Source organism: Sminthopsis crassicaudata, chromosome 2 (genome assembly GCF_048593235.1).
Source record: "Sminthopsis crassicaudata isolate SCR6 chromosome 2, ASM4859323v1, whole genome shotgun sequence".
Classification (NCBI taxonomy): domain Eukaryota; kingdom Metazoa; phylum Chordata; class Mammalia; order Dasyuromorphia; family Dasyuridae; genus Sminthopsis; species Sminthopsis crassicaudata.
The window spans coordinates 624,139,116-624,163,588 of record NC_133618.1 but is presented as its reverse complement, the minus strand read 5'-3'; the positions used below and the strand labels follow the sequence as shown (position 1 = coordinate 624,163,588).

At 38.1% G+C, this 24,473-nt stretch overlaps 1 protein-coding gene across 2 annotated transcripts in view; it reads right to left on the bottom strand.

The window, feature by feature from the left end:
* The window catches only part of FUOM (fucose mutarotase), a 40,175-nt gene that overhangs the window by 7,129 nt on the left and 8,573 nt on the right, over nucleotides 1-24,473 (bottom strand). For both annotated transcript variants that reach the window (XM_074296289.1, XM_074296290.1), the window contains exons 3-4: nucleotides 23,245-23,315; nucleotides 22,261-22,359 (exon numbers count right to left, since the gene is read on the bottom strand). In XM_074296289.1, coding sequence (XP_074152390.1) covers nucleotides 22,261-22,359; nucleotides 23,245-23,315 — 170 coding nt within the window. The remainder of the gene's footprint in view (nucleotides 1-22,260; nucleotides 22,360-23,244; nucleotides 23,316-24,473) is intronic.

The following is a 24,473-nucleotide window of genomic DNA, read 5'->3' as shown; positions in this document are numbered from 1 at the left end:
ATTTTTTGCTTTCTCAGTGGGGGGAGAAGGAGGGAGGCAATGGACAGAGACATAAAATTCAGAACTTAAAATATTTTTAAATAAATGTTTAAAATTGTGTTTACATATAATTGAGGGAAATAAAATATTAAAATTTAAACTTGCAAGAAAAAAAAAGAAAAGTGGATGCTGTGTGTGTTGACTATCAATAAGAACACAGAATAAAGGACACATGGGTGTATCCTAGCAGAACTTTTGATTAGATAGAGATCAAGGCTATATAAACAAGACAAACAAAAAACCTGACTGGGAGACTTTTTTAAACCAAATATATTATTCTGACCAAAAGAAATACTTGCCAAAATTCCTGCTCTCTAGAACACACACTACCTTCCAGAACTATAATCTTTTGCTTAACACTTAATCAAAGTTCTTAATCATGATCAAGACTGTAACTTAGATAGTACCCCCAGAATCTTATTCCAAGTTCTGGACATCCAGGAGGATGTACTTCCTCCCTGGATTTTAGTCCTCCACAGACTATGTTCCCTAGTCTAGCCATAATCTCAGGGTAAGGTTTCCTCACTGTCTGGGTCCCATTGCTATTACTCCTCCAAGGCAACTGTACCCATATTGAACTGGCCACTGGGCTACCCCATCCTTACCTTATCTGTACTATGTGCCGCCACCCACCCTTACCCCATCATTATCACCTGTATCACTACCAGCACTAACAGCCCTCACACTTTGTTCTCTGCCCAACCACTAATACCAAATCTTCATCTCGGGTAAAAACAATCTGTAGTGATGGTTGTCCTTAAGAGCTAAGAGAAACCCATCTCCTCAATTTGAAAAAAATAAAAAGAAAACAACAAGCAAAGATATTGTACGTTGTATGTAATTCTAGTGGAATAGGATACAGGGGAGGTCAGTCAGTTAACAAGCACTTTTAACTGACTACATTTCAAACACTGTGCTCAGCATTTGGGATACACAAAAGGGGAAAAAAACAGTCCTGATCCTCAAGAGACAATATGCACATAATGCTATAAAATCATACCATACAGTTGGATGATAATCTCAGAGGGAAGTAATCTCAGCCATTCCCCAATTGACGGATATTCTACCAATTTCCAATTCTTTGCCACCACTAAGAGAGGTGTTATAATTAATTTTTTTTAACTTACAGGTCCTTTTTTATTTTTGTTTTTAATCTCTTTGGGATATTAGTAGTAGTATTGCTTGGTCAAAGGATATGCATAATTTTATAACCTTTAGGGCATAATTCCAAATTGCTCTGGGAAAAGTGTCTGGCAAAAGGTAAAATTTACAGATGGATAATTTTATATTTAAGGACACCAAGGACTAGGGAGATTAAGTGGTTTGCCCAAAGTTACATATATAGAATTGAGATTTGAAACCAATACTTCTGAATCTGGAGCCAGTGTTCTTTCCAATGAAATAAGTATCACAGACGGGATTCTTTCTGTATCTAACTTGCTTTGTACATATCTGTTTATATGTTGTCTCCCTCATGAGAATGGAAACTCCTTGAGTGCAGGGGCTATCTTTTGTTTCTTTTTGTTCAGCTCAGTGCCTGGAATACCGTAAGTGTTTAATAAATGCCTAATGAATGATGGATTTGAACTCGTGTCAGCAGGCTCCAACCCTATACCAGAGCCTCTCCCTTGAGTGATTCTGAATTTGTTTCTTTTCTCAAGAGCATTCTATGTCCTTGGCCAGAACTCTTCCAGATGCCAAGCTGCCTGATCAGAAAAATAACCTCCATTTAGTCTCTCTGGGAGCTTCATTGTTAATGTAATGGCTCACAGACCAGATCTGAACAAATAGGGGTTCTTTTCATAAGTTTCAACCTATAAAATTATATAAATACTAAGTTATTACTCACAACTATTATAGTATTTATTCAATTACATTTAAAAAGTGGGCCCATAGCCTTGGGATTTCTGGGCTTCTATACAAAATACCAATCCATTTATTAAATAAAATCCAGCAACTCAAATTCCATGAGAAGGAGGAGGTGGGGGGGGTGAGATGATTCTCACTCCCAAAAATTAAATTGGCTCAAAGTGGATTCTGCTGTCTATAGGACTAAAGGGAAAGAGGACTAAGGGAGGCTAGGATTAAGTTTGGAACTGTAAAAAGGAATGTTTAAGCTAAGTACAAAGTGGTTAGAAGGCTACACTTGGACTCAGGAAGATTTGAATTCAAATCCAGCCTCAAGCATTTATTAACTGTCTGACCCTGATTAAAGCAGGTCACTTCTGTCTATCTCAGTTTCTTCATCTGTAAAATAGGGATAATAAGAGCACCAACCTCACAAGGAAGTTGTAAAGATCAAATGAGATAAATGTGAATCACTTTAAAACTTTAAAATATTAAATAAAATGCTAATTCTTATTTTTTGTAATATAACTCAGTCTGGCTAATGTAAGCGGATACCAAAGGGGGGGGGGGGCAACCATTTAAGTTCTCTTTAACCCTGTAAGCTCACTCATCATTCTAATGTCATTTTCATGGGAACTTAAGATGCAGAAAGCATCTGTTGAAAAACAAACTGATATTTTACCCAGAGTTCCCTGGATCCTATGGACTCCCTCCTGACCTTGAATGAATTCCTGAGATGAAATTGAGAGGATGAGTTAGGGCAGAATGGACTGCCCTAACTGGACTCCATGCCAGATCATTCCAATGTGGAGCTGACTACATAAAACTGAGAACTGATTAGGTCAAAATGGGTTACAATACTTTGTCCTTTCCCAAGAGTGAATAAAGCACCTAACGAATGATAGATACTCATGGAAATAGTCATTAATCTAGAGCTGGAAGTGATCTCAAAGACTATTTATCTAGTCCAACTCCTCCATTTTACAGATGAGGAAACTGAGGTCCAAGGAGATCAATTGACTTTTTTTTGGCTAGTTAGAATCAGTGATGGGATTTGAATTTAGGGCTTCTGCCTATAGAACTAGTGCTTTTCCACTGTAGCTTAGTATCTTGGGAATTTTTCTAGGCTACAGGAAGAAATTAGAGTTAACACAGACATGTTATTTGGAACTTTTGACTGTAAGATCCAGGCAATTCATTAAAAAAAAAAAAAAAAAAAAAGCTCTGATTTAAGGATGTCCTGTCTATTTTTACCTGCTAACCAAGATAATATGCATATCATCAGGGCCATCATAGATTGGGCCCTGCAGAAGGAGTCCAATCCCAAATGAATATCTACTGGGAGTTTCAGGTTCTTTGCATATTCCCTATTTGGAATTCAAGCCAAATTCTGCTTCTTGTTCAGAATACTAGGTAGTACCTGATATGCATGTTAACAAAGGCCTGTCAGTCCCTAAGTGACAATTATCTCCTAATGGCTTTTCCTTGGCAGACAAGACAATCAGTCCCATTCAAAAGGAGATAATGATTCATGTTGCAAAATGTATTCATGATTCTTTGGCTAATAAGGCAGCTAATACCTAAGATCTCTACAAGAATAAAGCAAGATTTGATGACAGTAACTTCTTTCTCTTTTTTTTTTTCTTGACTGAACTGCTCCTTGATTCTCAGCATAATGATACTACAACTAGGAAACATTCTCTCAACCTAGTGGGAAATGTCAATAATCAGGAGTCTGGTCCAGTGTGTCATGGGTCCTGTCACAGTGACCATGAATTATGACCCACCTTAGCATATCAAAAGCATGACCTTTTAATTGAGAAATTTAACAGAATCATCTCCTATTCAGGAAGGTGGAAAGACATTCCTAAAGAGCCACGAGCCCTCATAATATGGATGTCTGTCTACAAGTTTCAAAAATAAGCATTAAAACTGTTTGGACATGTATACATATATTGTATTTAACTTATACTTTAACATATTTAACATGTATTGGTCAACCTCCCATCTGGGAGGGGGGAGGAGAGGAAAAATTAGAACAAAAGGTTTAGCAATTGTCAATGTTGTAAAATTACCCATGCATATATCTGGAAAATAAAAACTATTAAAATATTTTTTAAAAATAAGCATTAAGTTCAACCCATACTCACCAAGGATGAATGACTATTTCTTTCTTTTGCTAGCAAATTCCATTTCAAATGACAACTAAAACAGTTACCCATGGGATCTCCACCATTGGATTAGGATCACAAAATCCATACAATCAATATAATCAGAGAGAACAATTTAATTCTCTTTATAGATCTGGCTAAGACTAGCCATATATCCTTGGTCTCGGCTTGTAAAAAGAAAATCATAAAAATTGTCTGAGAAAAACAGCAAGGAAGCTCTAAGCAGACTGGTATAATGAAATGACTGTGTCTTTACAAAGAAAACAATATTTTCATTAATTAACAGTTTTAAATGGAAACAAATAATGACTTAGTCCTCACCCATCTGTTCATGGGAATATAGAATCATAGGACTAAGAGTTAGAGAGGACTCACGAGATCATTTTGTCTGAGATTCTACTAATTTCTGAAATCTTGGGGGGTTTTGCTTGTTATCTGTAGCCAAACCCTGGCATCTGTACTCCCGGGCAGTTTATGTCAAGTAAGTTTTGCTTTCTGGTAAGCTCCTCTGCTCTTCTCTCTCTTTGGCTCCTATAAACTATCTCTGAAAAGGGTTCATTTATCATAGTATGGAAAGTCAGGGCAGCTTGTCCCATGCATCACCTACATCATCCAACTTGAGCCAATCCAAATTCTGATAGCAGTCCAAGGGAAGTTCACAGTTATGTTTACAAGGTCCTTGGACTGCTAGGATCCCATACTTCTGACCCAACCATCAGCAAAATAAAGTGTTCAAAGGGTGTTGCCAAGGACATAGCTTTGCTGACCTTTAGATTCAAATTTGCGATCCTCATCCTAACAGGAGACACAAAGAGGATGGTCACCTCTCGGTCACAGATGACTGGGACCTCCTGATAAAGTCTGATACACAAGAAATCCCAGTGATATACACAAAATAGGAGATTACAATCATGTTCATTAAATCCACCCAAGAACTAGATTCTTCCAAAGCTGCACTTAAGTGTCATTGGATTCATCCTTTTCCCCCTTACTAGAATTCATCATTACAAAAGGACCAGCTGATAACAAGCATTCTCCCAGAGAATTATCAGATTTTTTATCTAGATGTCAGGCAAATCTAGAGAAACAGAAGGGATGCTGATTTTAGGGGAACTTCTGGCAACTGCTAGATCTGCTGCCCACAACTGCCCTGCCTCCTTCATTGGGGAAAACAATGGGCACAGAATGGCTGACCTCAAAATACTTATTACCATGGACATTCTTTCTCTATCCTCCAGGCATTTGTACAACCTGTCCCAAATACCTGGAATGGTCCCTCATCTCTTTCTTTCAGAATCTTTCTCTTCTTTCCTTCTCTTTTTTCAAAGCTCTTTTCTCATTAAATGCTGCCTCCTCTTTAAAGCCTTTTCTGATTCTCCATTGATCTAGCTTTACTTCCTTGAAATCAAGTCAACAAGTATTTATTAAATACCTACCATGTATCACGATTGTTCTAAGTGATGGAGATACAAAGAAAGACAAAGGACAGTCCCTACCCTCAAGAATCTCACTATTTTCTGGGGGAGACAACATCCAAATGAAAACACTAAAGACAAAGAAGATATAAATAGGATAAATTGGTTATAATCCCTGAGGGAAAGCACCAGAATTAAGGAGGATTGAGAAAAGTGTTTAACAGAACAACTGCTACTGTTTGTGGATAGGTTGCATTACCCAGAAGAATATAAACTCCTTGAGAGCAGAGAATGACTTTTATTTTTATTTATTCATTTTTTAGTGAGGCAATTGGGATTAAGTGACTTGCCCAGGTTCACACAGGTAGGAAGTGTTAAGGGGCAGGATTCGAACTGAGGCTTTTCTGACTCCAGGGACTGTGCTTTATCCACTGTGCCATCTAGCTGCCCCAAAGATTGATTTTTATATCACAGTGCTTGGCATAGTATACTAAAGATAACAGGGGCTCAATAAATGTTTATGGAAAGTAGTTATTGGCATACATTATTGATGGAATTATAAACTGATGCAACCATTCTGGAGAGCAATTTAGAACTATGCCCAAAGGGCTATCAAACCCTTTCATCCAACAATTCACTACTGGGTCTATATCCCAAACCAGATCATAAAAGAGGGAAAAGGACCCATGTGGGCAAAAATGTTTGGAGCAAGCCTTTTTGGACTGGCAAGGAACTGGAAACTGAATGAATGCCATCAGATAGGGAATTGCTGAATAAGTTATGGATGTTATGGAATATTATTGTTCTATAAGAAACTATCAACAGGATGATTTCAGAAAGGTATATAGAGAGTTAAATGAATTGATGTTAAATGAAGTGAGTAGAACCAAGAGAACATAGTACATAGTAACAACAAGATTATGTGATGATCAATTCTGATGGACGTGGTTCTTTTCAGCAATGAGATGATCAGATCAATTCTAGTAGACTTGTGATGGAGAGAGCCATCTGCAACCAGAGAGAGGCCTGTGGGGACTGAATGTGGATCACAACATAGTATTTTCATCTTTTTGTGGCTGTTTGCTTGCTTTTTGTTTTCTTTCCCATTTTTTTCCTTTTTAATCTGATTTTTCTTGGGCAACATGATAAATGTGGAAATATGTATAGAAGAACTACACATGTTTAACATATATATGGGATTACTTGCTGTCTAGGGAAGGGGGGATAGGAAGGGAGAGAGAAAAATTTGGAACTAACGATTTTGCCAGAGTGAGTTAAAAACTATCTTTGTATATATTTTTTAAATAAAAAGCTTTATTAAAAAAGAGAAAGAAAATAGTTGTTGAAGGAAGAGGAATTGGTACTTCATATACTATTTAGGATTAATGTCAGAAAAAAAATCTTAGCAATTAGAGTGTCCAGGAGTGAATAAGCTGTCTTGAGAAGTGATGGATGCCCCTCCTTGAAGATCATAGAATCAAGTTCTAGAAGTAGAAGAGATACTTAGAAGCAATTCTAATTATAATCTCATTTTACAAATGAGGAAACCTTTTTCCAAGGTTATATGGGTAGGCCATCAGAGGAGGGATTCAAACCCAGGTCCTCTGGTTCCACAATTTATAATTTTTCCCCCCATCGCAAAGCAGAGACTGGATAACCAGATAGGGATTCCTTTGGGGCATGGCTTTGACTAGATGGCTGCTGAAATCCCTTCAAGTCTCAAATTCTGTGATTATAACCCAGCTACCTAACAACCAGACCAATTTTCCAAATCCTATATTAAACATCGGTCTGCCCCAGTAGCAGACAAATCTTTCATCCCTTCCTCCCTTCCATCACCTTAATACAACCAGCTAAAAACAAACATAAAAATCCTTCCATTAGTCAGACGCCTGCTATTCTGCAAGCCACAAATTCCATGGAGCCATCTGGTCAGGCGAAGGCATTCAAATGAAATGTCTACAGTACATACAAAATAAGCTAAATTCATTTCAAGTGCAAATAAGGAAAGTTGACAAAGCTGTTCTCCAGTCCAGGATTAAAGTCAGCAAATGTCCTTCTTAGAGGATATGGAAATTTATGTTCAGCATGGTCTTCTTAATGCTGAGATGCTTGCACGGAGTAGAAGGCTGATTTTCCTAGAGGCACTAGCTCCTTAGTCAAACTTTTTAAAGTCTGGATTGATTGTTGTAGGGAGTGAATCACAGACTCAAACCATCTCCAGGTCAAGGGGAAAAACTTTAGTGTATCTTCATAAGGTGGGCAAAGGTTCTAATGAACTCACAATTAACAAGGGGAGAGGTGGAACATTTTTTGAGAGTGTGCTAACTATGCTAATTGTGTATGTTAGTAAATCATCTAATGGTCTTGGCCAACCAGTTTATATAAGATTTCCTCAGAAATTGATATTCATAGTTTAACCTCCAGGTTATATAAGGTAATTGTGAGCAAATTTGTACAAGATATCTTTGTCTGTACAAGGTGACTCCACAGGGTCAGCAAGCTCCTCACTGGGGCCCACTCAGATACTGGGTTGCTGCCAGAGACATTGTCTTTTGCTAGAGCCCATTCATCCCATCACAGGTCCTCCCAATCCATCAACTCTTTTCAGTATTTATTGAATTTTTTACCCTTAACTATCTATCTAACTATCTATCTATCTATCTATCTATCTATCTATCTATCTATCTATCTATCTATCTATCTACTCTTCTCTCTAAGCCTTAGTTTCCCCATCTGTACAAAGGATATATATTTACCTTCTCATACCTACTCTCAATGAGTAATCAATACTCTCATTGAGTATTGTTAAGGTTCATATAAGATTAAAATATGTAAAATGATTTGAACTCTTTCAAATATTAGAAAAATATCAGATGCTATTATCATTGTTATTAATGTTAAAATCTTTTCCAATAGAGCATCTTCTATCTATTGCCCCACAATGGGACCTATTGCAATTTGGGAGATTAAGGAGTAGATTACACTATTGTCATCTGATGGAGTTACAAGGTGCAGACACTATCCACAATGAAAGAGGAAGGTTGAGTTCACATTGGCAAGCCTGACTGAAAAACCTACAAGCACTTCTGATTTAGTTCAGTCAATAGCCATGGGCTCCCTGAAATTTGATTCACATTAGCTCCTTGATCCACCAAACGAGTGCTGATGTCTTCCTATCCTATAGATGGTCCTTTTGAGAAAATCACAAAAGTTAAAGGTTAGAAAGGGCCTCAGCGGCCTAGTGCAATTTATACTCAAGCCTCTCTGTGATATGTCTAACTGTAATGCCAGAGAAACTGAAGCAAGACAGAGATTGGTTTTTAATCTTTTAATGTGGAGAGTTTAGACTAGCTGACCAAGTAGAACTCATGTTCAAAATCATTCAGCCCTGAGGAACTGAGGCAGGGAACTTATATAGGGTTTTTGCTGACGAGGGTTTAACAAAGGCAGATAAGGGGGGGTCAAGGATGCTGTTAGGATGGACAAGCCATAATTCCAGGAAAAGATCATAATTTAATTCTAACAGGATAGGGGTCAAAATAAAAATGTTGAGGACTGGAGACAGTGAGGCAAGAGGCAATAAGAGGGGAATTATCCCCTCAAGGGCTGAGATAAAGCACGTGGAGTTTGTCAAGGTTTTTCCCAACTCAATTCTCCCAGTCCTGATGGCAAGGAAGGGGAGTGGCCATAATAATTTTATTCAGGGCATAACACAACAAGTGACCACATGGCCTTTACTTAAGAAGGGAGAAACTGGTATTTCCCAAGAGATTTTATTCTGCCAAATTATTCCCACATCAAACTTAGATCTTCAAAACTTCCATCCATTGTTCCCGGTTCTACCTCTGGGGCCAAGCTGAGCAAGTCCACTTCTTCTTTCAGTTGACAGTTCTTCAATTGCTATCATGCTGTTTTCCAAAGTTACTTCTCCAAGCTAAACACCTCCATTTCCTTTAGTCATCATAAGGCATGATCGTGTCTGGATTTCCTCCAGGCATCTGACAGCCTTTTAGTTTACTCCCAAGTGTAAGAGGCAGCCATGAACTTGAGGAGAATGAAGTTGAGTAGATTTAGAAGTGGATGAATGACTAGCCCCCAAAGAGCAGTTAATGTATTCTCCTAGAGGGAGGTCTTTCCTAAAATATGACACCTAGAAGTGAGCCCACTTTGCTAGAGATGTGGTCTGAACGCAGTACCGTCTCCTCAGTCCTGGACACTATGTCTCTCTTAATGTAACCCAAGACGGTGTTAGCTTTTGTGGTGACTGACTTGGCCAGGGCCTAAGGCAGCCCCTGCTGAGAGGTGTACACTGAAGGCAGAGAGCAGACCAAGAATTTAACTAGGGGAAAATAGACAAACAAGGCTATAAAATAGAGGATGGACAGAGTCAGAAAAACAAGATTGTAAAAGGTAAAACAGACACGTTTTAATCATGTAGACCCTAAATTGACTATTGCTCAAATGTTATTTGACAGCTGTGTCCTTACCAGCTAAGTAAACCATTAGATTTCTTGTTTGTGCCATCAGATCAATCAATAGCCCCATCCAGACAGTCGGGCCTAGCACAGCTTGTTACAATGCTCAGCCCAGCTGTGCTTGGTTTATCGTGCTCAAGCACTAACTCCGTCCCTGCCCATAGAACAAATAGTCTGATCCCAGATGCATAATTGTACACGATCAGGTGCTTTGGTCCACAGAGAAGAAACCTGGGGTAACAGTATCCAGGTGCATGTGCACACACAAATGGACCCACATGCACATGGACATACCCTCCCTCAGATGAGATGCAGACAGGGGTGGAAGAGAATGAAGAGGGAAGAAACCAGGATCCTCCCAAGGAAAAAAAACCAGATCTGAGGTTCAGGGCTTTCTCCCCATATGAACAGAGATATAGGTCCAAACAGAAGGTATAAATATACTCCTAAGATGCATCAATTCCATGCTCTGCAGGCTCTGGCTTTGATCATCAGAGAGATTTGCAAGGGAATCTAGTTTGTCATTTATCACCATTTAGTGTCTCATTTTCCTATTGGATAGTGTGTCTATTGCTGTGGTCCCCAACACTGAGACATATTTCTGAGGTACTTACCTAAAACAAATCATATATAGGGAGAGATGCAAAAGTGCCCCTTCATGAGAGACAGGACTTTAGGATTTCAATAGAAGTGACAAAAGTGAACTTTTTAAAGGGACCAGCATTCTGCCCATGGGATAAACTTGCCCAGGAAATTAAAATAGAGTAAAAAAAATCCTCCCTCCCTCTTTCCTTTTCTAACTTTTCTCTTTTTCCTTCTTTGTCTATTCCAATGCCTCTGCCTATCAGCCTCGCCACCCTTACCATTCTCTACATCTCCACCACCTTCTCTCTTCCTAGTACTTTTCTTCACAGGAATTCCCATAATATCTCACTCATCCTCGTATTAGCCCTGTGAACTAGACAGAAGTTCATAGACACACTCATCTCCCAAAGTCTAAGTGGTCACAAAGAAAATAAGAAATAAGACCCAGAAAAGAATCCTATTCTCCTGAAGTCCTACCTCAGAGGTCCCCCACTTTTCTGGCTCTTTGGATGTATATGATTTACTTCTAAGAACTCTGCCTCCTCAAAAGCCTAGGATCCTTTGGCCAGAAAGGCAAAGAATTCTGGGAGCCACCCATCAGCCTAGTCTCCTGATTGCCACTGGAAAAACACAATGGGAAGAATGCAGCTGTTTTTGATGAGATGATGATGAGTCAAACCAGTGAGACAACATCTGACTTTCATTAACTATAAGTAAATTATTAATTCACGCCAGACACAGAAAAGAGATGCAGCCATATTATAAACATAAATCCCACAAGAGACAAACATACAGACCACCTGGAAGGCTGTTATGGACTAACATATATATGTTTATATGTGTTTTTTGCAATTATCCTCATTCAAAATTTGTATGTTTATCCCTTTCCCTCATTACATAATAATAAATAGCCTGAATTTATATAGAGCTTTAAGGTTTGCAATACTTTTAATATATGTCATCTTGTTTAAGCCTCACAACTCTGGCAACTAAGTACCATTATCATCTCCGCTTTATAAATGAGGAAACTGAGGCAGAAACAAGTTAAGTGACTTTCTCAGGATCATATAGCTAGTAACCAGATCTTCCTGGTATAAGTCCAGTGCTCTGTTGATTGCCACATGGACTAAGTGACTTGCCCAAGGTCATATAGCTAATGAATTTTTGAGGCTGAATTTGAACTCAGTTCTTTTGGCTTCATGTCCACAAGATAAAAGATCCACAAAGCTAAGTAGAGGGCTCTACCACCAGCATAAAGTCAATCTCTTAGATACAACACTCAGTAATAGGAGAGCCCTCATCATGGCTTCAGAGTAGGTTGGAGGCAGTGAGCAAACCCATTCAATTTTCCTTCTAAGTTGGATCAATGGCATTTGCTTAGAATTTGAACTTCAAAGTCAAGTTTAGAAATGATCTGTTCTATCCCCTTCCTTTCACAGAAGAGGGAAATGGATTCCAAGAAGTGGTACAGACTACCCATGTTTACATGGCTCACATACAGACCCAGGAGAGCCCTCATTACCTGACACTCAGGCCAAGATCCTTTTCATAGCACCAGTGAACCGAATTTACCACTGAAGAACCATAGTAAAGGAGGATTTCTGAGGTCTGGGAAGGACAAAGACCCCCTTTTTACTTAAGTTGCTGTGTCCCAGACTGATGACAGACAGTAATAAACCAAAAAAGCAATATGATAATGTAGCAAAGGGCAACAGATGCTTTACCGTTCCCTGGAGCTCCAGGGATGATATGGCAAGAATGGTTAGAGGAGAGATCCAATGCCATGTAATTATGTTCCCATCACAAAGGAAGCTAAGGCCGGCCCTACCTGCTGTCACCTTGGAGGACTCAAACAAAGGGAAAAGAGAAGGTCTCTCAGTTGATGGAAGTAAAAATAAGAAGAGAGACAAAAGGGACTTGAATACTATGATAGGAGATAAAGGAATGAGTTTAAGAGTCAGGAAAATATGGATTCAAATCTTGACAAATCTTGATTCTAACACTTATTAGCCATGTAATACAAGGCCAATCACTTACCCTCTGTGAGATTCATTTTCCTTATCCATAAAAGGAAGGGATTGGATTAAATGATCTTAAATTATCTCCTCCATTAGACTTTGAAGGCACGGTCTGTCTTTTGCCCTTCTTTCTTTTCCCAGGGCTTAGCAGAATGCCTGGCACATAGTAGGTGCTTAATAAATGTTTATCAACTAACCTCAAATGCCCCTTTTAGTTCTAAAACTATGATTTATTACTTGCTTTCCTTCAAATATTTGTTTTCCTACAAAGGCCAGGACAAAAATTATTCCAGACTACAAGGGAAACTTTGAAGGAATAAGGATTTACTAAACAAAGGCCTCAGAGGTATGAGATTCACAGAGGAAGGGGAGGGAAAGAAGAAAGGCTAAATCGGATAAGGGGAGTATGGGAGTTTAGTGTTTCTAATGCCAAAAAATTAAAATGCAGCAATTTTCATTCTTTGGTATGGAACAGTGACTTCAGTCTTGAGTCTGAACCCAACAATTAAGTAGATGCCACGTTGGATCTCAACCAGTGAAAGCTGCCTACCAGGCCCGAGTCCATGAGAACTAATTAAGGGCAGAAGTTAGACGCTAGGAATCTATAAATTACAGTACTTCATGGACACGGGCAGATGGGGAGGGTTAGCAGCTGGAGTCAAATGAAGAATGCGATCAGAAAAATCATGTCAGTAAAATCACGTAGTAAAATAAAGCAGAGGGTCACGATCATCAGCCTGAAATTGAGGGCCATATAATATTAATTAATTGATTAATCAATAAGCATTTATTAAACATGTACAATGTGCCAGGCAGCATGCTAAATGTGAGAGGACACAAAGAAAAGTATAAACAAGGTGGCTGTCCCCAAGAAGCTCACATTCTAACTAGAAAGAGAAAATGTAAATGACTCTGTGCATATAAGTTATATGCAATGTAAAGGGGAGGTAATCCCAAAGGGAAATTATTAGCAATGGAGGGGACTAGAAAAGGCCTCTTTCAGAAGGTGAAAGATGAGCTGTGTCTTGAAGAAGCCAGGAGACCAAGGAGAAGAGATAGAGCATTCTGGGAATGGGGCAAAGCTGGTAAAATAGCACAGAACTGAGATATGGGCTCTTTGTGGTGTGTGAGGAGCAGCAAGAAGGCCCTTGTTGCTGGATTGTAATGGATGTAGAGGGAAGTGTGAGAGCCTAGAAAGGTAGGAAAGGGCCAGGTTCTAAAGTCCCTTAACTTATCAAGTCCCAGGAGATTCTTCAACATTACATATCATATATAACTTGTTAATCTGCATTGGTTGAGGAAGTTTTCATGTTGGGGTGTCCCTGCACTGGATTAAACCACAGCTATAAACTAATAATAATAACTTCCCCAAAGCCCAACCCATCCTCAGTTCCTTGGGGGCTAGAAGAAAAGTCCAAGCAGGAGAAGCCAGTCAAAGTAATATATACAGAAGGGATTATGTATTATATGGGTCCTGAGTCTGTCACAGCAGCTGCAAAGACCTGGCAGAACCCTGAAATGCTGGCCCACTAGACTCTAGTCATACCCCCAGCTGAAGTACAGTAACTTCTCTGGGGACCTGAGAAATGAATGGAGCAGCACCAAGTTGTAGGCTGGTCATACTCAAGTCACCATGGCACAGAGGATCAAGCAGCATTCTTTTGCATTCTACTGGCACAATAAACAAAAATACATGGGAACAGAGCTGAAACCATCATCTCCTGTGCTGGAAATGCCTTTGCCTCTGACCCCACAAATAGGCAATATTTGAGGTGCATTCCAGATGGAAGGTAATGGAGATGGCCAGTGGCGTAGTGGAGAGAGCACCAGGTCTAGAGTTAGAATGAGTTTAGATCTTGCCCCATTTGCTTACTAGCTGGGTTACCCTAGGCAATTTAATCTCAGTCTTCCCATCTGTAAAATGGGACTAATAACAACACCTGCTTCTCAAGACCGTTGTGAGGATCAATGTGATAATAGTAAAATGCAGAGCACAGTGCTTGGTACACAGTAGACACTACATTATTATTATTACATATTGAAGTTATGAATGCTTTCAAACAATATTATATTAGGGCTACCTGATAAAACTGGAAAAGCTTTAGCAAAGAATTGGGCAAAGATTTTGAATTGCTGTTTTCAACAATATTCTCTACTCGAAGCCCCATGGCAAGACACTGCATATTAGTGCATGGCAATTTGAAGAAATAACTTCATCCCTAATCCCAGATTAGATAGACTAAAAGTGGAAAGGGCAGAGTGACTTAAATCTAAAGAAAGAGACGAAAATGAACCTGAAAACAGCAAAAAGCTCCACCTAGCATGAACACCAGGAGCATTGTGTAACAATGCAGCAGATGGCAAAAAATAATTCCAAGGTTTAAAACAAATTTGAGGTAGAGGTGAGCATACTTAGAATAGATTTTCAAAAAGTCCTTTTCTAACAGTTTGTTTAGCACAAGTCAACTGATAGACCAACAATAGTATACCAAAACAGAGTGATTCCAAAGAATTGATATCCTCTGTAATTCTCATGGGGAAAATAAATTATTTGACTGAGTATAGAAAAAACATTGCAGAAACTGTATAGAATAATATATAACAGACCTAGGACCAATTATAGAACCATAGGAAGAAAGGAGTTGCTATGGCAGAGGTAGATTGAGAAATCTATTGAGGTGGCAGCCAGATGGCACAGTGGATAGAGTGCCTGCCCTGAAGTCAGGAGGACATGAGTTCAAATCAGGCCTCAGACACTTAACACTTCCTAGGTGTGACGCTGGGCAAGTCACTGAATCCCAAATTGCCTCTCATACACAAAAAAATTTAATTAAGAAAGAAAGAAATCTATTGAAGACCCTTAGAAAGACAATGAAAGCATACAGCCCATAAAGGGAAGATTAGAAAGGACTTTAAAAATTATTAAGTCCAACCCCTCCATGTATATCTAAGGTAAAATGAAGCAGACCTCTGGTGATACCCTGAGTATCACACAGCTAGGAAGTGGGCAAGATCCCAACTCAGGTCTTTGTGATTCCAAGTCCAGAGGCCTATTCACTATTCCATGCTGCCTCTCATAACATAGTAACATGCCTTTTGTTTGAGTGTGGTCAAAAGTATTAAGAGATTGCCAAATTCAGGGCAGAAAGAAAGGAAACATGTAGAGTGGAATCTGAGTGGGGGGAAAATGCAACAAAAACCCAGAAATTCTTGAAAATTTCAATCAACAATCAAAAAGAAAAGCTGAAAAGTTAAGATCATGAGCAGTGAAAGCAGACAAGCAAGTTAAATAATTTGAAATCAGTCAAAAACTAAATTTAGAGGCTTCAAAAGCAAAGACATTTAAGGCAAGAAAGAATTCCCCAAAAGGAGGGATGGGGGAAATTTCTTTTCACTTACATCTCTAACTACCTCTCATACATATTGAACTGGATGTCCAGTAAACATGTTAAACTCAACATGTCCAAAATGCAACTCACCATTTTTTCTAAAACCTCCTACCTTTCTTTTTGTAATAAAGGACAACCCCATCCTCCTCGTCTCTTGGGCTTGAAACCTAGGAGTTGTCCTCAATTCCTAATTATCTCCGACTTCTGTTGAATTCACCTCTGTAACATCTCTCCATTTGGTCTTCTTCTCTCCTCTGACTCTGTTATTACTCTGGTGTCCATCATCATTACTTCATAACTAGATTAATGCCAATAGCTGCTGGGATCATCTGCCTCATATCTCTTTCCACTTCAATCTATACTCCAACAACCAAAGTGATTTTCCTAAAGCATAAGTTCAACCATTATTACACATACTCCACTTAACTCCAATAGCTCCCTATCACCTCCAGGATCAAATAGAAAATTTTGTACTTTATGTGGATCAACACACACTATTTTCACCATTTTTCCCCTTTCTCATGGTTTTTCCATTTTGTTTTGATTATTCTCTCCCAACCTGACTCAAGTGGAAATACGTTAGAAATGAATGTATACACATATAACCTAAAAAAGAAAAGAAAAATAATCTTGTATTTGTCATTTAGAGTCTTTCATATCTAAAATCCCTTACTCCCTGATACATATTTATCAGTCCAGTGACAATGGACTCCTGGCTCTTCCATGAAGAACAAGGCACTTCTTCTTTTGGCTCTTGACATTTTTTCCAGCTGTCCCAAATGCCTGGAATGATTTTGCTCTTCCTCTCTGACTACTAGCTTCTTGGGCTCCTTTCAAGCACCAATTAAAATTCCATATACTACAGGAAGTCTTTCTCAACCCCTCTTAATTCTAGTGAGCTTTTAATTAGTTCCTATTTAACTTATATGGAGTTTATTTGTGCATATCTGTTTTTTGTCATCTTCCCCATTAGATTGTGAGCTACTCAAGAGTAGGAACTGTCTTCTGTCTCTTTTTATATCTCCAGTGCTTAGTAAATGTTTACCGGCTGGTTAAAATAAGTAAAATAACAAAAACATGAGAGGATCAATATGGAATAGAAAGCTTATGTACCATTAAAGTCATGAACAGCACAATGGTAACATCCAGAGAGGTCACTGAACTTCTAACTTCTTTGCAAAAATAGAAAATACATTTGGATCCAATCCACAAATTGACTCAAATTCACCTGTTCCTCCCTGTTCTAACCCTGATCTCATATTTTTTAATATACAGCATCATTTTTATTAACAAAAGATGAGAATATCCATGAGCCTTTCAAATAACAACAAAATATTTATGTACTTCATATAAAGCATTTGTAGTTCATATAGTTCCAAAGAAACCCCTATAAACATATGTTAAAAAAAAAAACAATACTGGATTAAAGATCAAAAATAATGACAAAAAGTCCTAATATATAAAGTGTATTGATTCAGTTATTTTTAAACATAGTACCTGAAAATACATAAACGGGATTAACTCTAATTTGACTCATTGAAAGCATCTTTGAGCCAACTTCCATAATAGAAAAGATATCAGGGATGACACATACTCATCTCATTCCCACATGGTTTTAATTTCTTCCACTAAGTTTCTAATTTTTGAAAGCTTTTCATTCCATTTTGTTGGGAGATTATAAGTATTCGAAATAGTGACATCTGTTAAAAATATTGATCAACAACTGATGGATTTGGCTCCTCTCAGCAATTTGGTGATTCAAAACAAATCCAATAGATTTGGAATGGAAAATGCCATCCACATCCAGAGAGAGAACTATGGAGACTGAATATAGATTGACGCATAGTATTTTCACCTTTTTTTGTTTGCTTACTTTTTCTTTCTGGATCCTTTTACTCTGATTTTTCTTGGACAACATGACAAATATGTAAATATATTTAAAAGGATTACACATGTTTAGTCTATATCAGATTACTTGCTGTCTTGGGGAGGAAAGAGGTAAGGAAGAGAGGGAGAAAAATTTGGGATACAAAATGATAGTTGAAAACTACTTTTATGTGTATTTGGAAAAATAAAATACTACTGAGGAAAAAAACGCTGATCAAAAATGTTTATAAATCAATGTTATTTCCAATTGGTTGAAAGCATCAGTTTTATCTGTAATGATATTCTGGTTCCAATACTGTATATTTGTTGAGTTCTCAAGACTATTTTAGGATTTGTATTTGTAGCATGGGAGTTTGTTGGTTCCTAGTCTATAAAGGATAATGAGCTTCTGGTATACCATTTTAGCTACCTTTTCACATCTTTCCAAACACCTGATACTAAGCCTTTGCAATCTGTAGTAATTTTTGCAGTTTCCAACATTCCATTGCATAATCTGCATTTATCAATGAGTCCTGGCTTCCTAAAGATGACTTTTCTGTTTTTTTCTCATAGCAATGATATGATCCTGGATCTATATTAGACTTCTTGGTTGCCATAATCAATTATATGTGATTAAGCTATTTATCTATATATTATTGGATGAGTTCATGTGAATGTTGTCCATAGAGTCTTTTGACAATACTCTTGGATAGAGAGCAATCTACATTAAAAGTCAACCATACTAATATTGTATTAGATGCACATTTACATATGGGTAAATACACACACAAACACATATGTGTGTGTGTTTGATATATGCCGCTATGTATGTATGTATATAAATATATGTATATGTATATGTGTATGTCTGTGGGCGGGTATGAATGTATGTGTGAATATATGTGTGTGCATATATCTATATATGTATATCTATATCTATAGATAGATAGATAGATAGATAGATAGATAGATAGATAGATAGATAAATATGATAAAATTCTTGGATTTTGACTGTTCTGTAGTCTCTAATGGAGATTATTTGCTTACATTAGCTAAGTCCAATATTGTGTACCTGTAATTAGTCTTTATTATTGCTTTGTAAAGAGAAGTTTGTTTGCTCTCGGCAGATCATGCTTAATGTACCTTGCTTGGAAAAGGCTAAGGTATTCATAATTATCACCTTCAATCACTGATTCAGTTTGACCTTTGAATTCGAGCTCCAAGTCTTCAGTCTCTATTCTTCATTGGTGTACAGTAAGAATTTTATACTTATCAAATCCAAATGACATTTTTATATCCCACAAGATAAAGTATCTAATTTAATTTGTTTTTCAGTTAAACCATATAATGTAAATTGATGTTACCAATATACATTAAATGATTCATGCATTGTTTTGACATACCTCTCTTTCACTTTCAAGAGTGAGCCATCAGAGGATGCTAATAAGTTTAAGAATAGGCTCCACACTAGCAGGCTTAAATTGTCTCCCTGGAAGATGCTGCTTTTTATATCAATTGTTCCTGATATTATTGTACTTGGCAATGTGTTTTAAAGAGACAACATTTTTTCCAAGTGAGCATCAAATTAGTCTAGCATTTTTACTAAGCTTGTATTTGTTTTTTACTTTTACATTGCAAAGGCAACATGATGTTCTGGATAGAGAGCTGGCCTTAAAGTCAGGCAATTCAGTTACTCTTTCCATGCTATATTGCAGCTATAATCTCTCCAAGATCATCTTCTTCTCTTTCAGAGAAGATGCCAACTTGTACTGGTAGAGCAGTTTCCTTACCCACAAGCCCCGTATCCTGATTGCCATCCATATCACAATCTCTAGTTACAGAATATGACTAAGCCATGAGTATAGGAAGGGGTCAAAAATTTTTGGGGAGGAGATAAACATTTATATAACACCTACTGTGTGCCAGGTACTATGCTAAGTACTCTCTCTCTCTCCTCTCTCTCTCTCTTTACAAATATTATCTGATTTAATTCTCAAAATAACCCTGGGAGGTAAGTCCTGTTATCATTATTATTATCCCCATTTTACAGATGATTTTACAGATTTACAGATGAGAAAATTGAAGTTGGGAGAGATTAAATGATTTTTCCAAAGTCATACGACTATTGATGAGCTAAGAGAGGATGTTAAAACACCAAAGTTAAGCAGCTAGCATATGCACTATGGGCAACCAGGTGATACAGTGGATAGTGTTGGACTTGAAGACAGGGAAATCTGAGTTCAAATGTGACTTCAGACTTGAACTGTGTGACTCTGGGCAAGTCACACAACTCCTCAGTCTGCTCATCTGTAGATTGGGGATAATAAGCATTCCAGCCTTTCAGTATTGTTGTGAGAAGGTTAATGTGAATTACTGTTTATAAAGAGCTTTACAAAACTTAGAGCATTGCATAAATTCTAGTTGTCATTGGTATATCCACTATGCCACCTAGCTGCCAAATTATGTCATAAATTCTTTACCACAAACTTCCTAAGTGGATGTCATGGGTATGTCCTAAGAGAATTTCCTTTCCCTACTTCCATTTGTGAAAGACAAGGAAGTCATGTCAAAAAATCAAAATGAGACCAGTGATTAACTGGTTAGTGAAAAGGGAAACTCTGGCTTAGCTTTTTTTTTTTTTACTTCTATGTACTTAAGTAGAACATGTAATATAACTAGCTGTGACTCCAGAATTAATGTTTAGTTTGCAAATTCCAGCTATCTCCCCAGTGTTTACTAACCACTTATCATTTTGTCTCATATAGATCTTCTCCCTTTGGCACCTGTTCTTTTAAATCTTTAAATCCTTGCCTTCCCCTTCTTCCCTTCATTTTGACATCCTACCTTTAATGTAGCTTAAGGCAGGTGTTTGCCCCATTGGATTTGGCCATGATCACAGAGCTAGTAAGCATCAAAGGGGAGATTCAAACTCAGGCCTCTTCTGATTCCTCTATGTCAGACTCATCAAACATGCTGCCCCAGTTACCTATGGCCATGCTGGTCAAACTAGATTGAAAAATAATGGGGGGGCAAGAAGTGTGTGGGCAGCCAGGTGGCACAGTGGATAGAGTGCCAGCCTTGAAGTCAGGAGAATTCGAGTTCAAATTTGACCTCAGACCCTTAATGCTTTACTAGCTATTTGACCTTAAAGCAAGTCACTTAACCCCAATTGCCTTACCAAACAAAATGTACAAAAAATAATAACTGGGAAATATTGACACAATAAATAAAAAGACAGTAAAACACAGATGGTATTTTTTAAAACTAAGTTAACATGCAGCTCTCAGATGCCCTTTTGGATTGATTAGCAGCCCCAGTTTCTATTTGAGTTTGTCAACACTGCTCTAATCCCTACTACTTCTCACTTTTATGGCTCTATAAACATTTCTGGAGGATTTTACATTAGAGTATCCTCTACAAGGTAAGGAAAGAAATCATGTACTCACTTTACATAACAGGAGACAGAAAAAACACACAGTTAATAATTGTATAGGAACTAGATCTCACCACTCCTGATCCTTAGTTCAGAGATTATTGCTGTGTTATTATATTATATGCTATATATATGCTATATATTACATATAATATATGTGCACATGTATTATATGCTTTTGTTATTATTATAGCAAAGGTTCTGGAGCCAAGTGGCTTGTTTTTGAAGCTCAAAACTCAAGGGAGGAAAGAAAACCTTTGTTCATAAGAGAAAACTCCTGTGCAAAACAGCCAGTGATATTAGTAACATTAATGTGAATTAAACAATCAACGAAGATGTTATGGGGCAGTAAGGTGTCTGAGTATAAGACTTGGACTCAGGATAAATCAAATTCGAGCTTCACCCAGGCACTTACTAGTCCTGGACAAATCACTTAAGCTCTCAGTCTCCACTTCTATATTTATTAAAAAAAAAAAAAAGTACCCTCACAGGATTGTTGTGAGGAACAAATAAGATAACAATAATGAATATAAAGAATGAAACAACCCTCAGTCACAAAACATTTATGTCCTAACAGGGGAGATAAGTGAATATAAATATAAATGGAATAAAGGGCAGCCAGCACTGCAACATCTGGTGTAGTGGATTGAGTAGCAAGCCTAGAATCTGGTAGAATCAGCTTCCTAAGTTCAAATCTGGCCTCAGACACTTACTATGGGTGACCTTGGAAAGCCGCTTAATCCTGTTGCCATTTGCAAAATGAACTAGAGAAGGAAACAGTCAATCACTTCAGTATCTTTGCAAAAAAAAAAAAAAAAAAAACCCAAATGGGGTCAGGAAGAGTCATATATGACTGAAAACACTGAGCAAGAACTACACACAAAGCCCCTAGAGCATAAAATATATCACCAATGGCCCTCAGGGACCCATGTCACCATGAGAACCAAAGGACACTCCCCCACTTGATCCCTTGGGCCTACCCACTCTTTTCCTTATTATGTGACAGAATATAACTCACTTTGAGGCCAGCCTGAATTAGGAGGCTTTTGTAGGTTTGCCACACAGGGATCTGGAGACCTCTGGCCTTGTCACTCTCTACCAGGTCCATGATCACTACCTGTAAAGCAGATGGGAAGAGTTGGTCAGCATGCCCCCACTAATTATCATCCCTTCCTATGGTTTTATGACTGGCTGCACCCAATCAAAGAAATCTCCAAAGACTGGGAGGGAAGTGCTCATGGCCATTCAGTTCAAATGAGAAGATGGCAGAGGTGTGGATTCAGGGAATATCTGAGTTGGAAGGGTCCTCAGAGATCACATAATCACAGAATCACCAAATAGAAGAGCTGGAAGAGATCTCTGTGGCCATTAATTTAAGTCACCCCCCCCCACAAATGGAATCCCTGTTAAAGGTTCACAAACCAACACACTGTGTACCCAGCCTTTGAATTAAAGATTTCCAATGACAAGGAGGTTACCATTACTTGAGATTAATCATTTCATTTAGAGGCAGCTCTAGGAAGTGAGCTTCATGAAGCCCAAACCTCTCATTTTACAGATGAGAAAACTGAGGCAGAGAGAACAGGAAATAATTCTCCCAAGGTTTTATGTAAAGTTCATGGCAAAACAGCATTAATTAAATTTTGTTTTTGCTATAAAGCACTACATAAACTATTTTTTGAAGAAGAGGGCATGAATGACAACAAAGAATTTTTTTATAGTTTGGTATACAGAGAAACTGAAGCAAAGAGAAAATAGTGTTCATAAAAGTGAATCCAGGAATCCAGGGGTTTCCCACTTTCTCCAAAGTCTCTAAGCTTTCCTTCTCCTTCGAGGTCTGCAAGCAAAGCTTTAAATGATAACTTGTTGGGGATGTTGCAGATGTTACAAAAAGGATTCCTTTCCTGTGGAGGTTGGACTAATGGATCTCTAAGGATTCTTCCTGACTTCTGAGTCATCTTGTTATCCCTATTCCTTATTCAAGGCCTGAAGGTAGTCTTACCAAATTTGGCTCATAAGTATCCAAGGGAAGTAGCTTCAAGAGGGACTCCAGTAGCTGTGGGATACTCAAGCCTGCAAACATAAAGACAGCAAAGACAGCCTCAGTGGAACCAGACAGTGGGGATGCAGGTTTAAAGTATGAAAACTATGAGCAGAGGCTTCTAGGATAGGGAAATCTGATTAGTGAAGAGAAATGGTGGCTGTCACTTCCTCTGAGATCTCTCCCACCAAGGCTAACAGCAACCCTTTGCAACCCTAAAATACTACAATACTTTTCAGAGCACTTTCCCATCCAGTATCTTATTAGAATATGAGAGCAACCCCATATGCCAGGTTAAAAATTTAAAAATAAAAAAAGCTAATTCAATCTTGGACTGTGCTGTTAGGTAGAATTCCAAAAACCAAAGAGGTAGTGATGATGTTCCCAATGCATTCTGCCCTAGTCAAGCTTCAACTAGAATGTGGTAGTCAGCTCTCATCACCACAAGCTAGGAAGGACACAGCTAGAGCAAGCAGAAAGGTGAAGGGCCTAAAGTTTACAACACCTGAAGAATGATCAAAAGATCTCGGGATATTTTGCTTGGAACAGAGAAGATTTTGGGGGGTGGGAGGGTCAAAGGGCACAATAGAAATTTTCAAGTACTTGAAAACCTATCCTGTAAAAGAATGTTTAGACCTGCCCAAACAGTACTAGGTGGAAGTTGTTAACAGGTAAAATTAGTGCTTGATCTCAGGAATCAATCAACAAATAAGAAACACTTCTTATGTGCTCATTTTGTACCAGGCCCTATCCCAAGCACTAGAGATACAAAAAGAGATAAAAACAAAAAAACAAAAATCCAGTCCCTGCCCCCAAGGAGCTTACAATCTAATGGAAAGAACCACCTGACAAATAGAACTGGCCCAAAGTGAGGAGGTGGCAGATGGAGGAGGAGGCCAAATGACAGTCCCTGGGTATTTTGTAATGGGAATTCTTCTCCATCAGGTAACTAAGGAGGATTGTGGATAGTATGCAGGACTTCAAGTCAGAAAATCTGAGTCTGAATCTGCCTCAGATATTTACTATCTATTTGACCCTGGGAAAGTAACTATCCTCTCAGCCTCAGTTTCTTCATTTAAAGACTGGAAATAACAATAGTACAAAAGTTTTATGAGTATCACAAGAGATAATATATCTAAAGTGCAATGAAAATCTTAAAGCTCTATAAAAAGATAGTCATTATTTATTTG